This window comes from Pelodiscus sinensis, unplaced genomic scaffold (assembly GCF_049634645.1).
Source record: "Pelodiscus sinensis isolate JC-2024 unplaced genomic scaffold, ASM4963464v1 ctg71, whole genome shotgun sequence".
NCBI lineage: Eukaryota > Metazoa > Chordata > Testudines > Trionychidae > Pelodiscus > Pelodiscus sinensis.
In genome coordinates this window covers 323,793-350,821 of record NW_027465980.1, presented here as the reverse complement: position 1 = coordinate 350,821, position 27,029 = coordinate 323,793, and the positions used below count along the sequence as shown (strand labels likewise).

Here is a 27,029-nt window from a genome sequence, read left to right as displayed (position 1 = left end):
CAACAGCTGAGAAGAGAGACGCCCAGGCATGGCGTGACGTCACGGCCCGGGACTTTAAAACCGCCCAGCCCAGCTTCTGGCCCGGCAAGTGGTCTGGAGCCACGGAAGCAGCTGGGGCCCAATCACAGACTCCAGCGCTGCAAACTGGAAGGAAGAAGGTGGGGAAGGAAGAGGTGAAGTGGGGAGAGGGAAAAATAGGGGGAAGGAGTGGGAGAGGAAGGGGCTTGTGCTGAGGGGAGGGGGGCAGGTCAGGAGAAGGGGAAGGTACCAAGGGACAGGGTGGAGGAGAGACCAATGCCAGGCGGCCAAGTGGAGACTGAGGAAAAGGGCAGGAGGGGAGGTGTCAGTGGGAGGGAGGACAGGGTGGTGCTGAGAGGAGAGGGTAAGGGCATTGGGGGCTAGAGAGGGGAGGGGGAGGTGCTGGGAGAAGGCTTGAAAGAAGGGGTGGGCATGAAGAAGGCCAGAATGGAGCAAGTCATGTGTGAGGGCACAGGCGCAAGAGGGGAACAGGGGGCAGAGGGTGGTGAGGGGGTGGGCATCGGGGGGGGGAAAGGGCAAAGGGGGCAGAGGCAGTGAGGGAAGGGGGGCACCAGGAGGGTGCAGGGGTAAGGTAAGGTGCAGGTGCCAGAGGATTCTGGGGGTGAAGCAGAAGGACAGACACCTGCAGGGGAGGGACCAGCACCAGAGGAGAGAGGCAGGGCAGGTGTGCAGAGGGAGGTTTTAGGAGAGGGGATGAGGAGGAGTAGCTCACATGATCAGAGTGGGGCTACTGGAGGAGTGGGCACAGGGGGGAGAGAAGGGCTGGTGGAGGGGGGCAGGTCTCAGGAAGTCTGAGGGCAGTGAGAAGGGCAGGAGTCCGAGTCAGGACAGCAGAGGAGGATGAGGGGTTAGGGGGCAGCAGGCACCAGGGGAGCTGATGGAGCAAGGGGGAGAGACATGGCAGCAGAGGGAAAGGGTAGAGGTTTATAAGATATTTATTAATAACTTGGGTGCCACAGTGGCACATCCAAACAAGCCACATGAACTCAGTACTGGTGCACAACACAAAATTCATTCTGCTCATGGGAGGAAACTCTGAGAGGGAACACTTCCCCCAGCCTCTCCTCCCCTCCCCCCGAGGTAATGTCACACACATTGGGTTAATGCAATTACAGGATAGTTGCATGAGGGGGGTTTGGTGGGGGCCAAAATAATCCCTATTGGTAGGAGGATGGTGGGAAAAGTGCTTAGAGAGGGGACTTTACTTCTGGTCATGTGTCCATCAGAGAAAACATGAAGAACATTCCCACTTTGTCACAACAGGTACAACAAAATATAATATATTTGATGCACAATGGAATCTACAATGGGTTCGTTCCATATTCAAAAGAGTATTAATAACATTGATATTCGTAGTTAAATAATTTTTTCTTACGATAGTGCTATTGTGCAATAAAGGGAAACTGTTAAATGCTTACGGTTTCCAGTCCATTTTTACATTATTTAATAAAAATATATCGTCTTACAGGGCGGGTGGGCAGGCGGAGGGCTGGGGGAACTAGACCCATTCTGGGCACCACCAAAAATTATATAAACCTGCCACCCCTGCCAGCTAAAGTTAATTATTTTGAGCAACACCGCTCTCTCTGTTGAATATCTTGGCAGAGTAGGTGTGTTCATGTAAACAGAGTTTGCTCCTGAAGTCTGACCCCATGCAACTATCTGTCAGGGGAGACTTCATTCAGATTCTGCTTACAGAAATAATCAAAAACAACACTTAAATATTGCACAAAGGAATGGAAATAAAGGAGATGGAAATATAAGCTGTGGATAATATTCACTATAAGCACACTGGGACTTGTCTTTTCTGTTACTAGAAGTATAGTAGCAAGCACAATGTGTTGTTCCTTGACTGGGACTGCAAGGCACTATCATCATAACAATTGTATTCTCATCCCATCTGAAGATTTGTCTTGACATAGTAAATCGGTTTAGTTTATGTCAGGCTTAGTAAACTTGCTAGCTAAGCCTGACAAGAGCCAGCATGATAATTTGCAGGGGCTAGTTCGAATAGGACACTGTGGTACAGGCCAACGGCAGCCACACATCAGGCCTGGGGCTCCAGCTATGCCCACATGGGGCTGTGGCAGCTGCTCCTTCAGCGGAGTGAAGAGATCCTGGGCTGGCAGCGTGGTTGGGGGCGGCAGGCCTCCCTCACCACTAGCACCCACGGCAGCCTCCTTCTCTTCTCCCATGGGCTGGGGAGCCTGTCAGGCAGGAGAGGCCACGACCTACATGTGCAGCCTGCAGCTTCAGGATGCCTCTCAGGTAGAACATACTGTCCAGACAGTCAGTGTGATTAATAAAGTGTAGGGTCTTGGGCAAGGAAACAGACTGTACTTGCCTAACACCAGTCTTAAACAGACCTAAACTTAACATTTTTCCTTCTGTAGATGCAGGGTGACCTTTAGCACACTTTAGGTGATCAAATTTAAAATACATTTACTAAGATAAAGATCAAGTTTAGGTCAGACTTAAGAAACACATTTAGTAAAACCAACCTAACTTGACCACTTTTTTGAGTCAAGACAGAGTCTATGGGTTATAATGTAATTCTTTTGCAAATACACTAGTTTGAACAGAGCAATCATGGACTAGCTTTTTATCTCATGAAAATCTCAGTTAAAATATAACTGGAGGAGGGAATAGCTCAGTGGTTTGAGCATTGGGCTGCTAAACCCCAGGTTGTGAGTTCAATCCTTGCAGATGCCATTAAGGGATTTGGGGTAAAAATTTGTCAGGGATGGTACTTGGTCCTGCTGTGAAGGCAGGGGGCTGGACTCAATGATCTTTCAAGGTCCTTTCCAGTTCTAGGAGATAGGCAATCTCCATTAATTTAAGGACACACATAGCAATGACCTCATTCTCAGACTCTGTCTAGTATGTAGTGCAGAATTATTTGCCCTATGCTACTATTCTGCAGGACTAAAATAGCAGAAAGTGCTAAAAATCAGGATGGATAACCACTGGCACAGCTGTGAGAAGTGAAGTCCAACAGTGCCAGAGTGGCAATGGGGACCGCAGTGCAGAACTGGCACTAACAAAATCCTGCTATTAGTCTGTGAGTAATTCAAAGTTTCTGTATGCTTATTTCTTACCTGCATTTCTTGCCCAGTAGAATACTTTTTATCCATCTTCCCAATCTCATAGCTCTGGCTAAAATTTAAAAGGAAAAAATCAGAATTATATGAGCTAAAAGGCCTGAGAAAAACTCAGTCTTCTGGGCTATGCAGTAACTTCAGACTTAAATTTCCCATTTGATCAGAGTGACTGATCACATTTTTGGGCCCCGGAGATGTTCCAGTTGCAAGCAGAAATAGATGCAGTCTGATATTTTATTTGCTATAATCTTGTTTATTTACAAAGACTGTACAAAAGTCCTGCTTCTCCTAACACAGGAAAAGCCAACAACAAAAGGATAAATTTCTCAGCTTGTGCTCCAAAGTCTTTTTAGCCAATGATCCAAAAAGCTCTCTCTGGTTTTTCTCAGGTCATGCTGTACTCACAGGCTACAGCTTGGTTTTCTTGCTTTATACCTCTGCCTCTCTATGCTGTGTGTTCACAGTTTGTGTTTGCTGTGCCTTCCCTCACACACACCTTGCTGAGAAAAACCCCTCCGCCCACTTAGTCCAAGCTCCTAGATGGGTTCCCAACTCCATTATGTCTTAGATGAGGGTCTTCTAATTAACACATTCTGATACTTCTGTTAACAAGATGCACTTACACCTCAGGCACAAACGAACACCTCTCAGAATAACAGTATTATTATCCCTGCTTTACAGATAAGGGAAGTTAGGCCCGGTCTTTACTAACATGTTAGGTCAACCCAGATACATCATTCAGGAGTGTGAAAAATCAGTAACTCCGAGCAGTTAAGCTGACCTAACAACTAGGCTACGTCTAGACTGGCATGATTTTCCGCAAATGCTTTTAACGGAAAAGTTTTCCATTAAAAGCATTTGCGGAAAAGAGCGGCTAGATTGGCACAGACGCTTTTCCGCAAAAGCACTTTTTGCTGAAAAGCATCCGTGCCAATCTAGACACGCTTTTGCGCAAAAAAGCCCCGATCCCCATTTTCACGATCGGGGCTTTTTTGCACAAAACAAATCTGAGCTGTCTACACTGGCCCTTTTGCGCAAAAGCTTTTGAGCAAAAGGACTTTTGCCCGAACGGGAGCATCATAGTATTTCCACAAGAAGCACTGATTTCTTACATGAGATCGTCAGTGTTCTTGCGGAAATTCAAGCGGCCAGTGTAGACAGCTGGCAAGTTTTTCCGCAAGAGCAATTTTGCGGAAAAACTTGCCAGTCTAGACACAGCCCTAGTGTAGATATTACTAGGCTAAAGAAAGAACTGCAGCTGTGCCACTATAATGTATCATGTTTAGACAAGCCCTTAATAATACAGAAGATAAGAGACTGGCATTCAAGGCCATATCAAATCAGTAGCAGAGCCAGAAACAGGACATAGGAGTCTTGATTTACCAGTTCTAAAAATTAGACCAGAGTATAAAAGGCCTCTGAGGTAAATGCTTGTGGGTAATTCCATAAAACTGAAGCTAAAAAGCAAATGACAGGTGAGTAAAAATACAGCTTTAGGGATGTAAAAATAAATTACTTCTGTGGGCTGTGATAGATTAGCCACTTGGCCCACAGGGCCCACACCAAGGAGCACCACACAACTGGGGGAGGCCCCAGAAAAATGGGCACCTCTCACCAGCAAGTGTCAAGGGGAGGCGGGGTGAGCCTCCACCCAACCTCACTCCCCAGCAGCACCATGTGCATAGGGCAGGAGAAGCCTCCATGCCCCAACTCCGCTTCACTCTCTGGCAAAAACATTGGGTGGGTGAGGGGAGCCCCTGCATCCTGACTCCACTCCATATTCAACAGCAGCAGAAGATGGGCAGGCTGGCGGGGTGGGCAAGGGAAGCCCCAGCACCGTAACTCCATTCCTTGGCAGAAGTCTCAGGCAGCATGGTAGCAGATATTTTAGGCTTGGGGCTACCTAAGACTACCAGGCCACACCCACACTCCACCTCCAGGCTCCTTCTTGACTGCCTTTCCCATGCCAGAGACCAGGGCAAGCGGGCTAGGGAGAATAATTTTTGAGGCATGAATAGGCTGGAAATCACATGAATAGGCTTAGCGGAAAGGCAGAGATGCTTTCTCGTGCCAGTACTATGCAGGGTTTTTGCATATATAGGGATTGTTTCCTCTTGGCCAGCACCCTGGCCTGGCCAGTCTTGGGTTTTCCTGGGGAGCTGGTCCAGTCAGAGGCAGTGGGGGAAGAGGAGGTTACTGACGTTCCTCGAGATGAATGTCCACATGGTTGCTCCATATCAGGTCAGTGTGCCACTGCTGCACTGAGAATCGAAGTCTTCAGAGCAGTGTCCCTGGGGCCGCACATACACATACCTGTAGCTGCATGCCCCTACTATGTAGGAGTCACACATGCGCAAGTCCCTCCCTCCCCTTGGTTCCTTCTCTACCTCAGAGAAAGACCCCCTGGAGAGGTCAAAGCTCCGAAGTATAGGGGAGGAAGGAAGGGTAGTGGAACACCCATGGGGACACACATCTCAAAGCAACCTCCGAGAGAGAAAGGAGGAGGGAGGGAGGGGTCTCCGTGAGTGCTCCACATCAAGAAACTACAAAGTTATATGCCACTTTGAGGTATAGCATGTGGGAAGAGGAGATCCGGGATGTGAGGCAATGGTATTGGAGTTGAGCAGAACATCCTTGTGAGGAATGGCTACCAAGGTTAGCATGGCCATAGAGCCCTTCCCCATGCCCAATATGGGACAAAAGGGTTGGTACTTTTTGTTGAATTAAGTGGTGATATGGTGGGGTGACCCCACAGGTGAAAAATCCATGATAGAAAGTCTGGATTGATGTGCCACTCGTGATCAGTGGGGACAGCCTTGCTGAGTGTGTCAGCCGTAATACTGAGAGTGCCTGGACGACGGAAAGCAGTAATTTTTATACCATTCCTTAGGCACCAATTCCAAAGCATCATGGACTCCATACATAGGGCATGTGGTGGGGCCCCACCCTGACGATTTATATAAAATATCGCCGCGTCATTGTCGGAATACAGCCTGACATGACTGTTGACAATAAAAGAAAGGAATCAATCACATGCATATCTTACTGCATTCTCACGGGGCAACACTGCCTCGCACTGCAGCTAAAGGCGTTCACCTGGCCCCGGGGGCGGGGCGGAGCGGACCCCGCCCCCACAGCCCTGCTGGGCATGCTCCAGAGTGAGGCCTGAGATAAAAGCCAAGGAAGGCAGGCAGTTAGGGGGCAGGAGCGCAGGGAAGAGGTCCTGGGCTGTCCCAGCTATCCCTGAAGGCAGGCCTGCCAGCACGGCCGCCTCAGAAGCTAGGCCTGCTGATACAACCACCTAGGAGCCGCAACACTAACTACCAGCCCCGGGACGTAGCCTGTCGGGGAAGAGGTAGGAAGTAGCCCAGGGCAGAGGAAGGACCTCCGAGAGGTTGGCGTGTTCTGGCAGACATCCCCGCCCACCAGGCAGTGGATACTTTCACTGTCAATAGGGCCCTGGGCTGGGACCCAGTGGAGTGGAAGGGCCCAGGTCCCCCTACCTCCCCAAAAAACCCTGTAATCCAGCCTCGCGGACTGGGAAAAAGGCTTGACTTTAGAGACCAGGCCGGATGGCTGTTTTTCCTGAGTGCTCAAAGTTCCAGAACATTCGTGTGACAATTTCTTTCTGTAGTGGACCCTGAGCCATGTGGTGTTGGTGACGTCTTCAAGCATGAGGGATGCAGCTGTTGTCATGGAAATGCACAGTTCTGGTGGGGGAAATGGGACTCACAAGCATAGGTTCTATGGAATTGTCCATCAGTGGAGAGATTGTTTTACTATCAGAGGGAGCAAAAGGGATTTTGATGGGGGTGAACGTTGGATTTGTACACATATCTGAGCCAACCTTATAGATACCTGATGTACAGGTGTGCATTGTTCACAACAGAACTGCACGTGGCCACGTGGCCCAGGAGCTGCAGGCAGTCATGAGCTGTTACTTTGCAGGCAGACTTCAAGTTTTGAATAAGCTGCTCTATCTTCTGAAAGCACTTTGTGGGGAGCAAGACAATGGCTTGCGTACAATCTAGGTAGGCTCTTACAAACTGAATTTTCTGTGTGGAGAGCAACGTTGATTTTGGTTCATTTGTAGACAAAGGGATTGGAAGACATGCCTGAGGACGAATGTTCGAGTTCAGCGTGCACTTTGAGAAGGCTGTTGGCCAGGTAAGGGAATATGATGACATTTTGTTTCCTTAGGTATGCAGTAACTATGGCTAGCACTTTCAAAAACAATCTTGGAGCAGTGGAAAGGCTAAATGGTAGGACCTTGTATTGGTAGTATTGGGAACCTAAAATGAATCAAAGAAAACCTCTATGAGCCGAGTGGACAGAAATGTGAAAATATGCATCTTGCAAGTGGAGGGACCAAAACCAGTCACCCTGTTCCAACGCTGGGATGACAGCAAGTGTCACCATCTTAAACTTCTGTTTTCTTATGAATTTGTTCAGTGCTCTTAAATCTAGAATGGGCCACTATCAGCCTGACTTCTCCCTCAGGAAGTAATGGGAATAAAAACTCTTACCCATAAAGTCCTGAGGAACTGTCTCGATTGCTCCTAAATATAGATGTTCCACTTCCTGTTGGAGAAGTGGCTTTTGAGAGTGGTCTCCGAAGAATGAGAAGGTAGTGGAATGGGAAAGGGATATAGACATGAAGAGAAAAGTTATCCATACTTATTTATTTGGAGAACCCATCTAGCCAATGTTATTTTTTGCCAATTTTTCTAGAATGGAAGATGGTGGGGCTGGAAAAACTTGTGAGATGACGGCGACGTTGGAATAGGGGAGAACTTTTCTCAGCCATCAACCTGTTCAAATTGCTTGCTGGGCTGCTATGCTTGTTTGGTGTTACTAGAAGGTGGGTGTTGTTGTTGGGACCTATTTCTATTACAACAGGGCTGGCTCGAGCCATTCCTGCGCCCCGGGCAGCAGGAATGCAATGCATGCATGGCTCCGCCCCCGGGCTCACGGCGCATGTGCAGCCCTGCCCCCGGCGCGCTGCGCACCTTACAGCTGCAATCGGGTGCACAGTGCCCGATTGCAGCTCTAAAGGGCACCGCACGGCCCCCAGCCCCGGGGGCACAGTGCCTGATAGCAGCTCTAAGAGGCGCCGTGTGCCCAGGCGCACGGCACCCCTTGTAGCTGCTATCAGGCAACCCCCCCATAGGCTGGCACCTTGGGAAGCTGCCCGGCTAGCCCCCCCACCCTGAATCTGGCCCTGTATTACAATGTTGTTGCTGTTTTTCCTGTCTAGGGTAACTATGGGTATACTGAGGGTGTCTGGGATAAGAATGATACCTGAACTGTTGTCTTCTAAGTGCTGGATTGTGTATACAAAGTGATCTAAGGGTTGCTCTGGAATCTTTCATTCCATGCAGCGTATCATTATATATTGGCTCTAAAGAGGTTCATAGAATCATAGAACACTACAACTGGAAGGGACCTCATCATCTAATCTAGTCCCCTGCCTCACAGCAGGGCCAAGTACTGTCTAGAGCAGGGCTACTCAATTTTGGAAGCCCAAGGGGCCATAATGATACTCACAGCACATGCCGAGGGCTGCAACTTAAGTGTGGTTGCATATGCATGCAAATATATATGCAAAGATATGCAAATATTTTATTTCACATTGACAGGCATGAATACAAGGATTAGCTTTAAGCCAAGGCACCAGACCCAAACATGGCCAGTGTGAGCCAGTCAGCACCTCTCAGGTTCTGCCCAAAAGGCTAAGCAGCCAGCACTTCCAAAATGCCCCAGCACTCCTGTCACCTGTCACCTCCTTCCCGGAGGCTAGAAATGCCGACACCCTGTACTTGTCTGTTCCAGCCAGCCCATTCGCTTGTGTCTTTCAATGCTCACGTGGCGCTTGGCTGAGTGCTGTTCTGCTCAGCTGGACCGCCACGGGGGAGCAAGCGGCCATTTGGGTTCCCCACGGCGGCCCGACTAAGCACGCAGCTCTCAGCCGGCGCCATGGCGGGAGGGGAAGGGGGCGGGGCGGTGACGTACATGGCCCCTCCCCCCTTCGCTTCCCGCCGTGGCACTCAGCTGCGTTCTGCACCGCTTAGCCGGGCCGCCGCGGGGGAGCGCAAACGGCTGCTTGTTCCGCTTACTCCCCCGCGGCGGCTCAGCTAAGCGGTGCAGAACTCAGCCGAGAACCATGGCAGGAGGGGAAGAGGGTGGGGTGGTGATGTACATGGCCAGGGGGAGGGGCCCAGCTGAATGAGAGACAGGATGGGGAGGAGAAGAGAAAGGGAGAGTGAAAGGCAGAAGGGGGAGAAGAGAAACAGAAACAGAGAGAGAGGCAGGAGGTGGAGGAGAGCTGAGAGAGAGAGGGGGGAGGCAGGAGGAGGAGGGGAGGAGCAGAGAGAGAGACGGACATGGAGGAGAGTCCCGAAAAATCCCGTTGTATGACAGGTTATTGGCTAGTTTTTCAATAAAAGCTAAAAACTTTCGCTTTTTTCTAGTCGTTCAGCCGTATTTGTTTGCTATTTTCTCAGAAAAAAATACTTTCTATTTTGTTTTCCCTTTTACATTACCTGAGCCAGAAGGAGCTCTGTTCATACCTCTTCTGTTCATATGTTTCCACTCCAAAGTTATAGCAGAGGATTGATAGATAACAGGTCTGCAATTTTTTAAAAAAGTGCTTTTACTGTTTGGTTCTCGTAGCAACTTTTTGCAATCTAAAGCAGCTCAGTCTCAGACATGCTTACAATACTTTTTATATCAAAGCTACACCCATCACTATCAGAACTACTTTTATAGGAGGGGTAAATAATCTGATTAAATTTGCTGAGCTGTTTTTCTATGGGAAACTAAAGCAGCATTAATAAGAAAATCCTTCAACATCACACATAACAATAGATCTGTTCAAGAATATGTTGCAGCCCAATTCCATCAATAAATACGACAGAGTACTTAAGAGGAAGAACTAAAAATGGGGAAATTAGAATAGAGGAGGAAACACTTGGGAGCTAAACACTGAGGAGTGAATAAAAACATCACAAAGCAGGAACTATTGCACTGTACAGTTTGGAGGAAAAGGTTCTTCCAGTGTTTGATATTTCAGAATACTGCTGCTTCATCAGCTCCTCTGTATAAAAGTGTCAAAAACATGATACACCTCAGCTGAGCCTGAGGCTAGCTAGATTCGCCAACAGGCTGCAGCACTATGACCTGCCTGGCTAGTCCACCCAACTGGCTTCAAGATCTCCACAGCTCTGCATTAAAGCTCAACAGCAGCAACAAGTTGCTGGTGTGTCAACACTTGTGCCTGCAGCTGTGATCCTATACCTTTTTCCTAGACTTGCTTCACCTCTGTTCAATTCCCTACTCTGGTTCTGACTCCTGTTTCCTAGTTCCAGCTGTGAGCTGCAGTGCTGCTCCTGGCCTCTGACACTGACTCCAAGCACAAGACCTAATCATCATTAGTCAGATCACTAGGCATAACTGCCCACACACACTCTGATCTGTGACAGTTTGAACAGCCCAAAAAAGACAAGACATAGTTCAGCTACAGGAATGAACCACACAAAAGCTGATGCCTCCTTGGCAGAGTTAGTGAGGACCCTGAAGAATCTATAAATCCAAGTCAGTGCCCTTCTGACACAGAACATAATACTGCAGGTGAAAACCAGGCCTCCAGTGACACTGGCCCAGTGAGCACCAATGACCCCAATTGTCTGACAAGTGAGATGGCATCTGTGGAAAATATTGTGGGTTTTTAAACCAGTGCCACCTACTGTCAGTCCCTGCTTCTTCCACACTGATTTCTTGCCAACCAAGCCACAGTGGGATTTATTAGTGCTGCTGACTGAGAAAGCATTGGCTTCTCCACTGTTTAAGAAATTCAGTCCCTTCCTATTGAAACACATCAGGAAATTGGTCCAAGCCACTTCAATAATCTTCAGCAACCCAAATAGTAATGTACAACAGAAGACACTCATCAGGTACCGAGACACGATGCCACCCGATTGCTCACTACACAGTAGATATTCAGCACCTGGTAACAGACACAAACATGAACAAAGTCGCTCAGTGCCATCACTTCCAGTTGGGTTTAAATGATGGAATCAAGGAGAAGCTGGCAGAGATAGAACCCTGTATTGGGCTAGATACGTTTATCCAGCTATGCATGAAGATTGCCAGTAGCTTATCATAATGCCAGAAAGAACAGAGCATAGCTTCTTGACTCTCACTGGTCTTAACAGCACCAGTCAGCCAGCAACCAGTACCCACTTTACAGCATGAACTTCTGCAGTTAGACATGGCCCGGTCTCATCTCTGACATGGAGAAGGCCCGATGCTGGGTTTCAGGCCTCTGTTTCCATTGTGAGGAAAACAGACATTTCACCTTAACTAGTCCTGCAATGGCCTGTTCCACATCTCAGTTGGGAAAAGCCAGACCTTACACCTGTGTCCACCAGTAACCTGGCAGCATTCAATCAGCACCAAATGCACCTTAAGTTTCTGCTTCATTTACACCAGGGGTTCTCAAACTTTGTGATACCGTGAGTCCCCTCTAAGTTGCTCACAACCCCCCAGGGGGTTGGGACTCACAGTTTGAGAAACACAGGTATACACTATTCCACCATGTCAGAAATCATCTTGAAGGCACTGATTGACTCTGGACCTCCGGCAGCTTAATGAACATTGGGCTTCATGCAAGCGCATAGGATCCCAACACAGTAGAAAGGTCTTACACAATCTAACAGTATCCATGGACATACTACTATTCTCATGAGGTTCCATCATTAACAAATCTATACTCTGAGAAGTCACAACCGTTCAGGCCCCTAGTGAAACCCTTCTATTTCAGTTTGGTTTGTTCCCCAGCTTCCTACTCATTCTTGGAGTTATCAACTTATTACTCATGTTTAAAGCTACAATTTTGTCATGCATATTTTAATACAAGTTATGGTAAGATCATGGGCAAAAAATCATGGAAGCCATGACACAATCCTGACTTTTACTGAAAACATCCTTGAAAATGGAGAGGGAGGAGGGTCTAGCACCATCTTCCATAACAGAGCAGCTAGGAGCTGCTGGAACTGTTGCCTAGTGGGTATGAGGAGCCCCTCTACCACCCTGCAGGGCTGGAAATGTGGGGAAGGAAAGGTTCCCCATTGTCCCTAGAGGCAGAGGAGCAGCAGGGGTTGGGGTTGCAAGTAACAGAGGATGAGGAGCTGCGGAAGTGAACGGATCTGGGGTCCCTAGCCTCTGTTTGTCAGGAGCTGGATATGGATGATGATTACACCTGTTCTTTTCACTCTGGTGCATCTGGCATTGGCCAATGTCAGAAGACAGGATACTGGGCTACATGGACCTTTGGTCTGATTCAGTATGGCCGTTCATATGTTCTTAAGTTCATTCTGCCACCACCAGTAGTGGCTGGGAGCTGAGGGGGCAGTTGCTCACAGCAACTGAACATCTGCAGGGTGGTCCCAGCGAGTGCCAGCAGCTAGGGAGCTGGCTCCCCATCTGTAATTGCTGACCAACTTGGGGGACCCTCTGCTACCTCCAGTGGTAGCTGGGAGTTGTAGGGTACAGAGGCAGTTGCTTGCAGGAACTGAGCAACTGCAAGGGAGCCCTTGCCAGAGGTAGCAACTAGGAAGCTGACCCTCCACCAGCATCCGCTCCAGGGGTCCCTCAGCCGCCAACAACTGGGAGCTGCAAGGGGCACTGGCTGCTTGTGGCAGTTGAGCCGTTGCAGGGGAAAACCCTGCCAGCAGTGGCTAGGCAGCTTACGGCGCAACAGCAGCAGCAACAGCCAGTTAGCTTCAAGAGCATCCCCCACTACCCACAGAGGCTGAGATGCAGGGTCAAACATTGCCAGCAGCAGCTGGTCAGCTGCAACAGGGTCCTCCACCATCCATGGAAGCTGGGCTGTGAGGTCCCCCAATCCCAGCAGTGACTGGTCTGCTGTAGGACCCCTAATATCAAACAAGTCTCTAGAAGTCATGGATTCCATGACCTCAGCAACCCCCTGACATAATCTTGACCTCACTTGTGAGCCAAATATACTGTGGAGATCAGGCATTATTGGTTTCTGCCCATCCTATTGCCAACCAAGTGAAGGTTTCATTGAGGAAGAAGGGTTGGAGCTTGCAGGAAGAGCCTCTCAAGACCTTTCAAATATCTGGCCATCATATCCTGGGAAAAGAGTCAGTGACCTTGGACTGGCAGATGGAAGACAGATTTCAGCCAGCTGTACCCAGATAGAAGCCAGTGCAAGACCTTCATGTTTCAGATGCAGAAGGTACTCAAGGATTGTTTACAGTGGAGCCTCAATATGGCTGACCCTCTCAGAGTGGCCCAGACTGAGAATCAGGTCCATTGCCAAGGAGATGGACCTGGTGGACGGCTTTCTTCTTTCCAAAAGAACCTGCCTCACTTTTTGTGAGCAGGATTGCTCCTCCAAGTTCAACCATGGAGCAATAAGACCACGAGGTGGAGTGGCAGAAGGTATGGATGCAGGAGGTCACCATGATCCTGTGACAATAGATCTCACAGATCAGCAGAGGTCAAAGTTACAGCACCAAGAGACTCATGAGAGTACTGTACCAATGCTGGTGCAGCCATGGTGAGCATTACTCACACCACGTCCTTTCTGATCATCTGCAGGACCTTCCTGATCAGAGGAAAGAGCAGGAACACATACTTGAGACCTTTTCTCCAAGAAAGGAACCTTCTTCCAGGCCAAGTCTGGAGCAGAACCTAGGGCACTTCATGTTCTGCCTGGTCATGAATAAATCTACTTATGGAGAGCCCCACTTTCAGAAGATAGCAGAGGCAATTCCCAAAGTGAAGAGTCCACTAGCACTGAGCGAGAACGGTCTACTCAGGCGGTCTGCAATGGCATTCTTGCTTCCCAGGAGGCATCGAGCTTCCAAGGAGATATCACAAAAGTCCCAGAGCTGAATACTCTCTTGGCAGAGGGCTGCAGAACAGGCCCCTACATACCTGTTGATGCAGAATATAGTGGCCCTATTGTCTGTGAGAACTTGGACCACTCTGCCCAACAGGTGAAGTGGGAACATCTCGCACACCCTCTGAACGACCCTGAGCTCCTTTATAATTATATGGAGGCTTGTTTCTGTCCAGAAACTACTATCCCCTGCATTTGGAGTATGCCAAGATGGACGGGGGCACCCCCAATCTGAGGCATGAGATGCCGGTTCCATAGAATGTTGGTTGACCCAACCAGAAGGGTACACCCAACACAACGTTCTCAGGCACAGTCCACCACATCAGGAATTGTAGGATCTGTGACAGACTGGTAACCACCTGGTCCAGGTGCATGGTGGGTGAGTACACCAAGGCTAACCACAGCTGTAGGGGGCACATCCTAAGCTTCCCCTTTACCAATACTAACATTAACTTTTTGTTGTTTGCCAAGAGTCCCTGATGCCAGAGCCGGCCCAAGCTACGGGCTGACTGGGTGATAGCCTGGGGTGCCTGATTGTAAGGGGCACCACGCGGTGCTGCCAGGCCGGGCGCGCCCGGGGCACAAGAATGGCTCAGGCCAGCTCTGCCTGATGCTGGCTCATGCCTACCAGGAGAGCAATGTCCTCCCGAACCTTGACTTCAGAGCTGCCCATGATGAGCCAATTGTTGACACAGATATAGACCTAGATCCCTGGGCGCCTCAGTTAAGATGCCACCACTGACATGCACTTTGAGAACACCCTCAAGCCCAAGGGGAAGCACCATAAATTGGTAATGGTTCAGACCTACCATAAACTGAAAAAATCACCTGTACCCCTCAAAGATCATGATATGGAAATATGCATCGTTGCGGTCGAGGGTAGCATACCAATCCCCCAGATCCAGGTCAGGGATAATTGAAACAAGGGAGACCATGCAAAACTTGAATTTTACAAGGTAGTGGTTCAGATCTCACAGGTCCAGGATGAGACAAAGCCTCTCCCCACTGCCTCCCCCCACCCCGCCTTTGCTTTTGAGATTAAAAAATAACAGGAATAGAAACCCCGGTTTCTTGTAATGATCTGGGGTAACTCCTCCACCACTCCCATACAGAGTGATTCCTCTACCTCCTGTTCGAGAAGTTTCTCATGAGAGGGATCCCTGAAGAGATATGGGGAAGGTGGGTGGGAAGAGGTACTAGGGTACAGGATAGCTGGAGGTCATAGCCATGCTACGCCATGGTCAGGACCCAACTGTTCATTGTAATAGTTTTCCAGACTGGAGGAAGAAGTGAAGGTGGGCCAAAAACAAAACAGGGAGGATACAGTTTGAAAGGTATGTCACCATACTGCTGCGCTGGCTCATCGTCACCAAGTTTGCTGCCATACGCTTCCCCAAGTGCAGAGGGGGCTACTGACGGCACCTACATGCCCATCTGGGCCCCCGACCATCAGTCATCACATTACATCAATCGCAAGGGCTAGTTCTCCATGGTCCAGCCAGCCATCATAGACCACCGAAGCCAGTTCACTGATGTCTACATTGGCTGGTTGGGAAAAGCACCTGGTGCCCACACACTTAGGAACTCCAGCCTCTTCCACAAGCTGCATATCAACGCTGCCTAGATTTCGAATGTGCTGTGCTTTCTCAGCATGGTGCCGGAGGTGCCGGCCTTGTCAGCAGTGCTCGCACTGGAGGAGCTCGATGCCAAGGGCAGGGATTTGGCCAGAGAATACCTGGCCTTTTTTCTTTGTCCTGTCTGAGGACAAGGAGGGATGGTTCTTGTCCGACCTTGGGACGTTCTCCCTCTCTTTAGTCCGCGATGAAGCTGAGGAGTCTTCTCAAGCCAGTTAAATGGACTTTTCACACAAGAAAGTCTTGAGTCAATTGGTTCGATCCCATCTTGCTCACGCAGTGAGATTGGAGCAATGAGGGCTCTTTTGGGAGAGGTGGCCTTTTCCCAGGCATATAATGCAATATGAGTGCCCATCAGAAGCAGGCATGGCATCTCTGCATGAGTCACACCTCTTTAATCCTGGTGAATCAGGTGTCTTGAAACCAGGGAGAGTGCAGGAAAAATGAACTAGGGACAAAGGTTCAAAAACTTGGAAAATGATGAAAACGGAGGAACTTTGTACTTGTTTTGATGTTTTACATCAGGGAAGGGTGACTGTAAAGGAGCTCTGTCTGCTGCTGTAATGGACTGGAGGAGTGCTGACCAGCACCCAGTGACCAAGGGGTTAAGCTCAGGCAGCTAGCAAAGGTGATGGCCAGGGGGCCTCTGAGAACCAATCGAGATAGAGGGTTGAAATTTGAATTGGATATAGGTTCCCTGGCTGCTTTCTTTGTGTGGGAGAGATAAACCAGGAATTGAGAGACACACAATGATTTAAACCCAAGCAGGACTGCCATGTCTCCAAGGCGTTCAGAGCATTAGAGCACTAAACAAAGGCTATGTCTAGACTGCAAGCCTCTTTTGAAATAGGCTTTTTCGAAAGATACTTTCGAAAAAGCCTCTTTCGAAAAAGAGCGTCTAGACTGCAAGCGGAAATTTCGAAAAAGCAAGCCACTTTTTCGAAAGAAAGCAGCGAGTGAGTCTGGATGCTCTCTTTCTAAAAAGTCCTGTTGGCATTCAAGAATGCCTTTTTTCGAAAGAGCACTTTCGAAAAAAGGCGTTTTTCCTCGTGAAATGAGGTTTACCGCCGTCGAAAGAAAAGCCGCGTTCTTTCGATTTAATTTCGAAAGAATGTGGCTGTAGTCTAGACGCAGGTGAAGTTTTTTCGAAAAAAGGCTACTTTTTTCGAAAAAACCCCTGAGTCTGGACACAGCCAAAGAGAAATCAGAAATAAGTAAAAGGGAAAAGTGAATCCAGTCGTGTTCAGGGTAATTGTCTTTATTTTGTGGTTTGGATTGAACTGCTCTGTGTGAATCTATGCCTCCCCTCCTTATTTACTGCCTTGTATTGTGCCGAGATTTTTCTCTGTGTTTTAATTTGTTTTCCTTAATTGCTCTATAACATCTAGCAACCAAGTATGCACTCTCAAGTTTATCTTTTGTTTTGTAATAAAAATAACTTTTTTTTAGGGTGATGATTTGATTGTGTCCGGGAAGGTCGGTCTGTGTGTATATCTGCATGCCTCTGACTGAAGGGTCAGCTACTAGAGACTGCAGCTTGTTTTCCTCTTTTCAAGCTAATTTGGGGCAAAAGAGCATGGGGTATCCCTGGGGGTGATTTCACCCATGGTTTTTAGGGGAAAAGCACTTGATGGCGGCAGCGATTCCCCAAAATCTGTGTATTATGATTCTGGGGGGAAGTTTTTTATAACCAGTGCCTATAGAGGCAAGATTATGAAGCTCTCTTGCGGACCCTCACCTTCTGCACTCAGAGTGCCATAGTGGGAAACAGCCTTGATAGCTTCTAAGGACAATAGAGAAGAAACTGAGGCTCCACACCACATGCACAACTAATGGATAATAATGACATGAAGACACACCACTGAACATGCAGGCTACATTTACACTGGCATCCTTTTCCGGAAATGCTTAAAACGGAACAGTTTTTCCGTTATAAGTATTTCCGGAAAAGCGTGTCTACATTGGCAGGATGCTTTTCCGGAAAAGCACTTTTTCCGGAAAAGCGTCCGTGCCAATGTAGACGCTCTTTTCCGCAAAAAAGCCCCGATCATCATTTTCGCGATTGGGGCTTTTTTGTGGAAAAAACTACTGTGCTGTCTACACTGGCCCTTTTCTGGAACAGTTTTTCCGGAAAAGGACTTTTGCCCGAACAGGAGCAGCATAGTTTTTCCAGAAAAACAATGACGATTTTACATTAGATCGTCATTGCTTTTCCGGAAAAGCAAGCGGCCAGTGTAGACAGCTGGCAAGTTATTCCGGAAAAGCGGCTGCTTTTCCGGAATAAGTGGCCAGTGTGTAGACAGCCGCAGAGTGTGGCAGGACACTCCTAGAAAATATCTCCAATTTCCAGCACAAGGACACATAGGCACATAGAGTAGAGCACTCACAAGGACATCACTCATAGAAGACTGCACTTTTATGTAGAAAAATTATGATTAAAAAGACAGTTACCTGTTCTGTAAGAGAGAGTTACTCACCTTGTGCAGTAATGGGAGTTCTTTGAGATGTGTACCCATCAGTGCTCAACTCTAGGTACTAGTGTGTCTTTGCGCCGGCAATCAGAGATCTTTTCTAGCAGTCTCCTGACACACCGCATATGCCCAGTAGTATCTCCTCATGCCATTAGTGTTTGTTAGTTGCATGTGCTGTGTGGTGCCTCCATTCCTTCTCTGCCTTGGATATGTCCCAAAGAGGCTCCAAAGTAGGAGAGGAGGGAGGGCAGTAGAACACCCACAAGGACACACATCTTGAAGAACTCTCATTACTGCACAAGGTCAGTAACTCTCTTTTCTTCGAGTGATATCCCCGTGGGTGCTACATCCTAGGTGTTTAAAGAGCAGTGTCCGTCTCGTGGAGGCAGATTTTGAAGAATGTCCCAGAGACCGTAGAGAGAATAGAGTGGCCCGCTGATACTGTTCGGATTAGGCCAGATGCCAGAGTGTATTCCCTGGTGAATGTATGCTCGGAGGACCAGGTTGCCACTTTGCAGATGTCCTCAAATGGGATTTTGTTGAGGAAGGCTGTGGTGGAAGCCACTGCTTTGGTGGAGTAAGCTGTGATGACAGGTGGCGGTATGGATGGTGTAACAAGTATGGATGCAAAAGCAGATTCATTTAGATATTTGTGAGTAGATGACTTGTCCTTTCGAGCATTCAGCAAAGAAGATTAAAAAGTCATGTTGGACTTTGAGGATGTGTAATGCTGCTTGGATCGTGTCATCATGCGGCTTTGGACAGAATGCAGATAAGTGAATTGGTTCACTAATATGGAAGGGTGGGGAGTACTTGTCCTTGCTGAAAATTGTGTAAGAGAGATGTGCCATAAAAGCTGCTATTTCACCTACATGTCTGCTGGAAGTGATGGCTACAAGAAAGGCTACTTTCATTGACAGATGTAGCCATGAACATGTGGCAAGTGGTTCAAAGGGCGGCGTGTTCAGACTCTTAAGGATGTGGTTAAAGTCCCACAAGGGAACAGGTGGTCTGACTACAAGGAACGTGTTTTGTAGGACCATTAAAAAATGTTTAGTCCTGGGATGAGAAAACAGCAAGACGCAATATCCATTGGAATATTAAACACTGCAATTGCTGCTGTGTGGACTTCTACTGAACTAAAAGAGACACCTGACTGCCGCTGTTCAAAGACGTAGTCCATTATGATTGGTAGGGAAGGAGTGAGGGGTGAAATGTTATGTTTTTCCCGTATCCAAGCAGAGAATCTCTTCCATTTATAAGTGTAGGTTTTCCTGGTAGAAGAATCTCATCAACTACTGATTAGTATTTATTTTACCCAGTCAGAGCAGCAAGTTTTGGCATCATGTAGAACATAAGAACAGCCATACTGGGTCAGACCAAGGTCCATCTAGCCCAGTATCCTGTCTGCCAACAGTGGCCAATACCAGATGCCTCAGAGGGAGGGATCACAACAGGTAATCCCCATGTGATCCTCCCCTATCACTCACTCACTCCCAGAGAAACAGAGGCTAGGGATACCATTCCAACCCAACCTGGCTAATAGCCATTGATGGACCAAACCTCCATGACTCTATCGAGCTTTTTTTTGAACACTGTTAAAGTTCTAGCCTTCACTACATCCTCTGGTAAGGAGTTCTACAGGTTGACTGTGCATTGAGTGAAGAAAAACTTCCTTTTGTTTAAACTTGCTGCCTATTAATTTCATTTGGTGGCCCCTAATTCTTATATTGTGGAAATAAGTACAGCCGCTCCCCGACTTACGACCACCTCCACTTACAACCATCCGCACTTACAATCAAAGCGGTCGTAAATGCGGATCCAAGTTACGAATGGCAATCCGCACTTACGAACAGCAGCAGTCACCATGTAACTCTATGGGATCCGAGTTACGAACACTTCGAGTTACAGCCAAGTCTTTGGTCCGTAACTCATTCAAAACTCAGGAAGCGGCTGTAAATAACTTTTCCTTATATTCACTTTTTCCGACACCAGTCATGATTTTAGAGACCTCTATCATATCCCCCTTTAATCTCTCCTTTTCGAAGATGAAAAGTCCAACTCTTTTTAATCTCTCTTCATATGGGACCCGTTCCAAACCCCTAATCGTTTTTGTTGCTCTTTTCTCAACCTTTTCCAATTCCAATACATCCTTTTTCAGATGAGGTGACAACATCTGTACACAATATTCAAGATGTGGGCATACCGTGGTTTTATGTAGAGGCAATAAGATATTTTCTGTCTTATTCTCTATCCCTTTTTTAATTACTCCTAACATTCTATTTGCTTTTTTGACTGCTGCTGCACACTGAGTGGATGTTTTCAAAGAACTATTCACAATGACAGCAAGAGCTCTCTCTTGATTAGTTGTAGCCAAATTAGTCCCCATCATATTGTATGTATAGTTGGGACTATGTTTTCCAATGTGCATTACTTTATATTTAACAACATTAAATTTCATTTGCCATTTTATTGCCCAATCACTTAGTTTGATGAGATCTTTTTGAAGCGCTTCACAGTCTGCTTTGGTCTTAACTATCTTGAGCAGTTTGGTATCATCTGCAAATTTTGCCACCTCACTGTTAACCTCGTTCTCTACATCATTTATAAATAAGTTGAATAGGATGGGTCCCAGGACAAACCCTTGGGGGGACCCCACTAGTTACCTCTCTTCACTTGTAAAACTTACCATTTATTCCTACCTTTTGTTTCCTATCTTTAAACCAGTTATCAATGCACAAAAGGACCTTCCCTCTTCTCCCATGACAACTTACTTTACTTATGAGCCTTTGGTGAGGGACTTTGTCAAAGGCTTTCTGAAAATCTAAGTATACTATATCCACTGGATTCCCCTTGTCCGAATGTTTGTTGACACCCTCCAAAGAACTTTAGCAGATTAGTACAGCATGATTTCTCTTTACAGAAACCACGTTGACTTTCTCCCAACAAATTATATTCATCTGTGTGTCTGACAATTGTATTCTTTACTATAGTTTCAACTAATTTGCCCGATACTGATGTTTGACTTATCGGTCTATAATTGCAAGGATCGCTTCTAGAGATATTCTGGCCTGCATATTTATAACTGCCTCTGGAAATTTCCACTACATGCATCTGACGAAGTGGGTCTTTGCCCACAAAAGCTTATGCTCCAACACTTCAGTTAGTCTATAAGGTGCCACAGGACTCCTCGTCTCTTTTGCAGATTCAGACTAACACGGCTACCCCTCTGATACCTGTTACGTAGGTTGCTGTAGGGGTACTCTGGCATCATATGCACCAGTTCCAAAGTTTCATTGCCTTGGTGCAAAGGGAATTAGACCATGCTTCTCACTGTTGATTGATGTTTAACCCTGGGAGTCATGTTTAACTCTTGGTTGTTGTACTTAACCATCTGCGAGTTGTGGTAGGCCTGGGGAAGCTGGTGGCTGCTGCCTGGGCAGGTGGGGACTAGAACCCATGACCCTAGGTTGTTAGGATAGGATGTTGTCAGTTAGGATCTGGATGGTCTTGTTTTCGATGTGTGGAAGTAAATGAAGGCATGCATACCATACTGCTCTTAACTCCAGGAGGTTAATATGGAGGGACCGCTTGTGATAGGACCATTTGCCCTGTGCTGTATGGGAATCCAGGTGTGCTTCCCAGACCACATAAGGGAAGCTTCTGTCATTATGGTAATTGTCGGGGATGGCTGTTGAAACGGAACACCCTCTATCATGTTGTGTGTTGATGTCCACCAGTGTAGTGACATTAGGACGTGGTGTGGTATGTTGACTGACTTGTGTAGAGAGTCCCTGGAAGGGATGTAAACAATGGCCAGCCATGCTTGAAGGACCCTCACATGGAGTTTGGCTAGTCTCTCACCACATACATTGTGACCACCCACGTGATCAAATATTTGGGGAAACAGCTGCATAGTGTTGTAACTGGAAAAGCCTGCACTATGTTTATGAGGGTAAAGAGGGACTTGAACCTGTGTTTGGGTAGTGTCACTCTGGTTGTGATGGAGTATAACTGAGCCCCTAAGAACTCGACAGCCTGTGTAAGCTGCAATGTGGATTTCTGATAGTCGATATGGAATCCAAGGCTGAGTGATAAGAGCTATAGTCTTGTTGACCATGTCCTTGGCATCTTGATATGACGTGCCTTTGATAAAGCAGTCATCCAAACAGGGAAAGATTATCACCCCTATATGGCAGAGATTTACTACTACTACAGCCAGTGTTTTTTAGAAGACTCTCGGTGCCATTGATAAGCCAAATGGAAGGACTCAATATTGGTAATGGTTGGTTCCTACTGTAAAACGTAGGAAACATCTGTATCCTGAGTGAACAGTTATATGCAAATAGGCATCTTGGAGGTTGAGGGCTAAGAACTAATCTCCACTGTCTAACGCTGGTATGATGGTTGCTAATGTGACCCATCTTGAACCTTTGATATGTTATGTACTTGTTGAGTTTTCTGATATCTAGTATGGTGTAGGGGAGCCTAGACTACCCTGCCTTGACAATAAATGGTGATGTCTGCCTTGTCCAAAGTGCAGATCGCTAAAAAACAAAACCCAGGCCAGTCTCAAGTCTGGTGCACATAGCACACAGGCATGGCTTGGGAGGGAGAAGCTGTGAGAGGAAGGAATGTTTTGAATACCAATGCAGATTAAGCATGGTACGCGAGACCACGTCAAGAACACACAACAAGCACCTTCTACTGGTACTTCTGTTTCTGATAAGCAAAAGTTACAGATGCAGCCATACAACTGTCAACTATGCACGTAGCAGCAACATCCTGGGTGACAGGATGTGCTCCAAATAGCACACTGGACATTTTACATATCCTACACAATACGTAATCAGTTGGTAAATATTATAAAATGGGATTAGTAAGAACAATCAATGGGAGGGAATGGGCAGGACTGACCCACAGGTCCTGCTTGATGTAACTAGAAGTAAGTAGGCCATTCACACCAGTGACCTAGTGCATGACATTCCACTGTGTGGGAAGAAAAGGAACCAGGACCTCCTGCCTGGTATTGTAGGTAGCATACAAGTAAAGTGCAAGTGAACTAGGCTTTATTATTGTATTATAGTAGTTCTTCTATTAATTGCTTTTGCATTGGTTTGCGCTGTATTAATTGCTTTAGAATTTATAGTATTTAAAGTTTAAATTGTATAGCAATTGTTTCTAAGGCTTGTAAAACTTAAACAACTGTATTAACTGCTTAAAGCTTGCAATAAATAAGAAAGTGGTTAAGTATTCCTGGAGTGTTCTGGTTTCCCTTGGATCTAAAATAAATTGAATCACACAACAATTTCAGATATGAAGTAAAGAAAAAGTAACTTTAAACTAGGCAAGTAAAAATGAACAATTCACAATAAAGTCTGGGCAACAAAGTGTTGTCAGCCTTCCAGTATTTTACCTCTGAAAACCAGGAATTAAATCTAACTCAAGTAAAGAGTGAGGTTGGGAGAAATATTCTAGTTGTCCTTTTTATGACAATACAACCCCCAAAGACACAATTTAGTGCAACTGGAAGTCTTCAAAGTAGGAATAAGATCCTCCGGAAAAGGGCGCTTTTTCCAGAGGATCGGGGCCAGTGTAGACACTCTTTTCCGGCTTTTCTAAAAGCCAGAAAAAAGCGGCGGACATTTTTATTTAAATGCCGCGGGGGATATTTAAATCCCCCGCGCATTTCCCTATTACGATCGCTGAAATTAACATGCCCCTTCCGGAAAAGGGGCCAGTGTAGACGTAGCCAGACTGTAGTAGGATGAGGTGAGGACAGAATTGAAGTGCATTGGCAGAATTGACTGTAAGAAGCTTAAATGCACAGCTTCTCTATGCTTTATGCCTGAATCAAGCCTGTACCTCACATTCACAAAAAAATTAAATTCACTATATTCAATCAAAATGTAAAAGAGCTGCTGATTGCTCATGGAAAGCACTGACATACTGTGCATTCAATTTAAAAACCTTTCTGCCTATGCTTGATTTGTCTTCCCTCATTCTTTAAGAAGAATATTATCAGGAAAGCAGAATTGTTCATCAGGTCCCACTGCTTATTCCTCACATAAATCATAATTCTTTTGGATATCACAATGGTTGCCATAAAGATAACTGTGATATCAAACAACAAGAGGCAAGAACACTAATATAGGGGTATGTCTTCACTAGCAAGTTTTATTACAAAAAACTGCCTTTTCGCAACAAAAAAGTGCGAACAGTCACACCACAATGCAACTTTTGTTAGGAAAAACACAGTTTCAGCAACAGAAAACTTCCACCTCTATGAAAGACTTTTTTCTTTTCCCCTCCCTTTATTGTTGACAAACAGCCTGTGTAGACTCTGCTGTTTGTTTTGTAGACAGAACTGGCTGATGCTAGTGTCCCACAATACCTGCCCTGATGGCTCTGCTCAGTGTTTTGATCTGTGCTGCCCTGCAAGCATGCACCCTTCTCTTTTCAAAGCTCTGGGATGTATCTGACAGCTGAGTGAGCTGTTCTGTTTGGGGAAGGAACAAAGAACAAATGATTGGACTGCTTCTGTTCTGCCGCGCACTAGAAACAGTGGCACGCACACTGCCACTGCACCGGGAAAAGGACAGACACTGTGCTGCTTTGACATTCCTTAGCACAGAGAGCTCACAGAGCTACTCATGATGCCACTCCCAGCTGTTGAGAAGGCTGAGAGAGAACTTGGCAGGAATCCTAAGAAACGCAGGGATCAGCTCTTCCTTGCCACAACACTGATCTGTGGGACACATACCCACAGTGCATTACTCACATTGTCGATGATAGGGCCCCCAGAAGAAGCAAGTGTGAACACACACTGGCAATTTTTGTTTAGTCAACTTTTGAGTGTTGACATAACCTTATTCAACAAAACTTGGTATTATAGACATACTCTAGATTTCTTCTCTTGCATACTCAGAATTGTAACTTGACAGGGGAGTTGTCATGATTATCTGTAGACTGTCTATTTTAATAAAACATTAATAGCAAGAGCAGGTGAACTCTGAAGAAACAAATGTGCTTAGTACAAAAGAACAAGCAAAATTAAGACACAGAAGAGAGAGAATTGTCTTCATGAATATTTTTTGGAATTCTCTGAGACATCAGTAGCTCCTTGAAAAGATGCTTTCTTTCTTATTAATATTAAACTTTTGGAAAGACACAAAAGGTCTGATTTCACTGACCTGTTTTGGCAGTCTTGTCAACATATCTTTGCAGCGTTGCAGACATGTCACTGCTTTCTGAAAATACCCTTGAATAACTGCCTATGAAAGCAACAGAATGTGCCAATGAATTATTAGGATAAAAGCAATTTGTCTTTAAATACCCTGCCAGCTCACAAGACAGTGTAACTCACTACACTGTAAAGGGATATATAACAAAAACATTAAGACACACCTAAAACTCTGAGGTTATAATGCCTGAACATGCAAAAACGTGATCATTTCCTTCAAATGCTAAAATTGCCATGAGGATACATGGACTATAGAGTAACTCAGTTTCCTAAAGAGTAGGTCATGTGAAGGTTATAAACAGGTCATGAGCACAATGTGGAGGAAAAGAGTATTGGAGAATGAGCCTATCCCATCAGACAGCAGGGCTGTGCCTACCTCCCCCACTTTGTCACAACTTGGTGCACATAGTTGCTATGCCACTCAGGTTTGTCACCAATACTCCTCCACTGGCCGGGTCAAACCTGACTGGCACTATGACCTCATGCACCATCTGGAGTGGGAAGCCAAGCACAGTTCCACTGAAGCCACCACTATAAAGTGAATGCAGCAGGCGTTCACTGTCCAGCAGTGTTCCCTGTAACTTGTGCCCTTGTGGGGCTGTTCAGAAGAGATTCAAATGCCATCCAGCTGATTAACAGAACGCCCACAGCTAAGGGTCTTTTTTTTTTTTTTTTACAGGTACTGCACATTTGCACGCCTCGGTGTAAATAAAAAAAAATTATTTCACCCATGGATGGAAAAAATCTGAAATCTGCACATGGATGGAAAACAGAGGAAATATTGCTCTCCAACCCCTTTTTCTGGAGCCTCCTCCCAACATCAGGCCAGGATTAAGATTGCAGAACAAGGCAAAGGACTGCTTATGGTCGATGCCCCTCAGTGGAGCGAGAAGGAGGAGGTTGTTGACCAATGATTTTTGGGCCTCCCCTATGAATAAAGATCCTGACAGGGTCACTAAAAAAAATAAAATGCAGTTAGAGGGGCACCACTAGGGATGTGAAAATGTAATGGTTTACAATTAACCAATGAGACTGTATCAGAAACAGGCAGGAGAACTCAACTGCAAGCACTAGCTCCCACAGAGCCATCTGCCCCCCTCCTCCCACACTGCTGCTTCTGTATTAGAGGCAGCAGCGTGGGGAGGGCACAAGCGAGCCACCTTCCCCCTGACATTGCTGCCTCTGATACACAAGCAGCAGTGCAGGACAGGACAGATAGATGGGAGCCGGTGCACACAGGGGGCCAGCCCCCCACATGTAACTGTGTAACCACTGAAATTTTCAGTGGCTCCCTGTGCAAATTAGGGATTGAGGCCTTCTCCTATAAGTACCCCAATGTCTGTACCACTTTTTAGTGTTGCCAACCCCAACTATTCAAAAATCATGGGTGCCTTACAAATCATGATACATTTTAAAAAATTATAATTGTGGGGTTTTATTTTCTTTTTGATGTTTTAGCAGAGTACACTGGTGTCATTTCAAACATTTCTTCTAAAAGGTTATAAATGTTCTTTTCATTAAAATTTTTTAAATGAAGTTGAGATTCTCACCTATTTGCATGATTTGCAGGGGGAGCTTTAAGAAAAATCACCAAATTTCATGAGGCTCATC

At 46.5% G+C, this 27,029-nt stretch overlaps 1 protein-coding gene across 7 annotated transcripts in view; it reads right to left on the bottom strand.

Annotated features, from left to right (window-relative positions):
- TEX11 (testis expressed 11) overlaps positions 1-27,029 on the bottom strand; it is a 211,306-nt gene that overhangs the window by 127,978 nt on the left and 56,299 nt on the right. For all 7 annotated transcript variants that reach the window (XM_075917646.1, XM_075917649.1, XM_075917648.1 and 4 more), the window contains 3 exons: positions 25,369-25,449; positions 9,683-9,768; positions 3,138-3,195 (listed from right to left, as the gene is read on the bottom strand). In XM_075917646.1, coding sequence (XP_075773761.1) covers positions 3,138-3,195; positions 9,683-9,768; positions 25,369-25,449 — 225 coding nt within the window. The remainder of the gene's footprint in view (positions 1-3,137; positions 3,196-9,682; positions 9,769-25,368; positions 25,450-27,029) is intronic.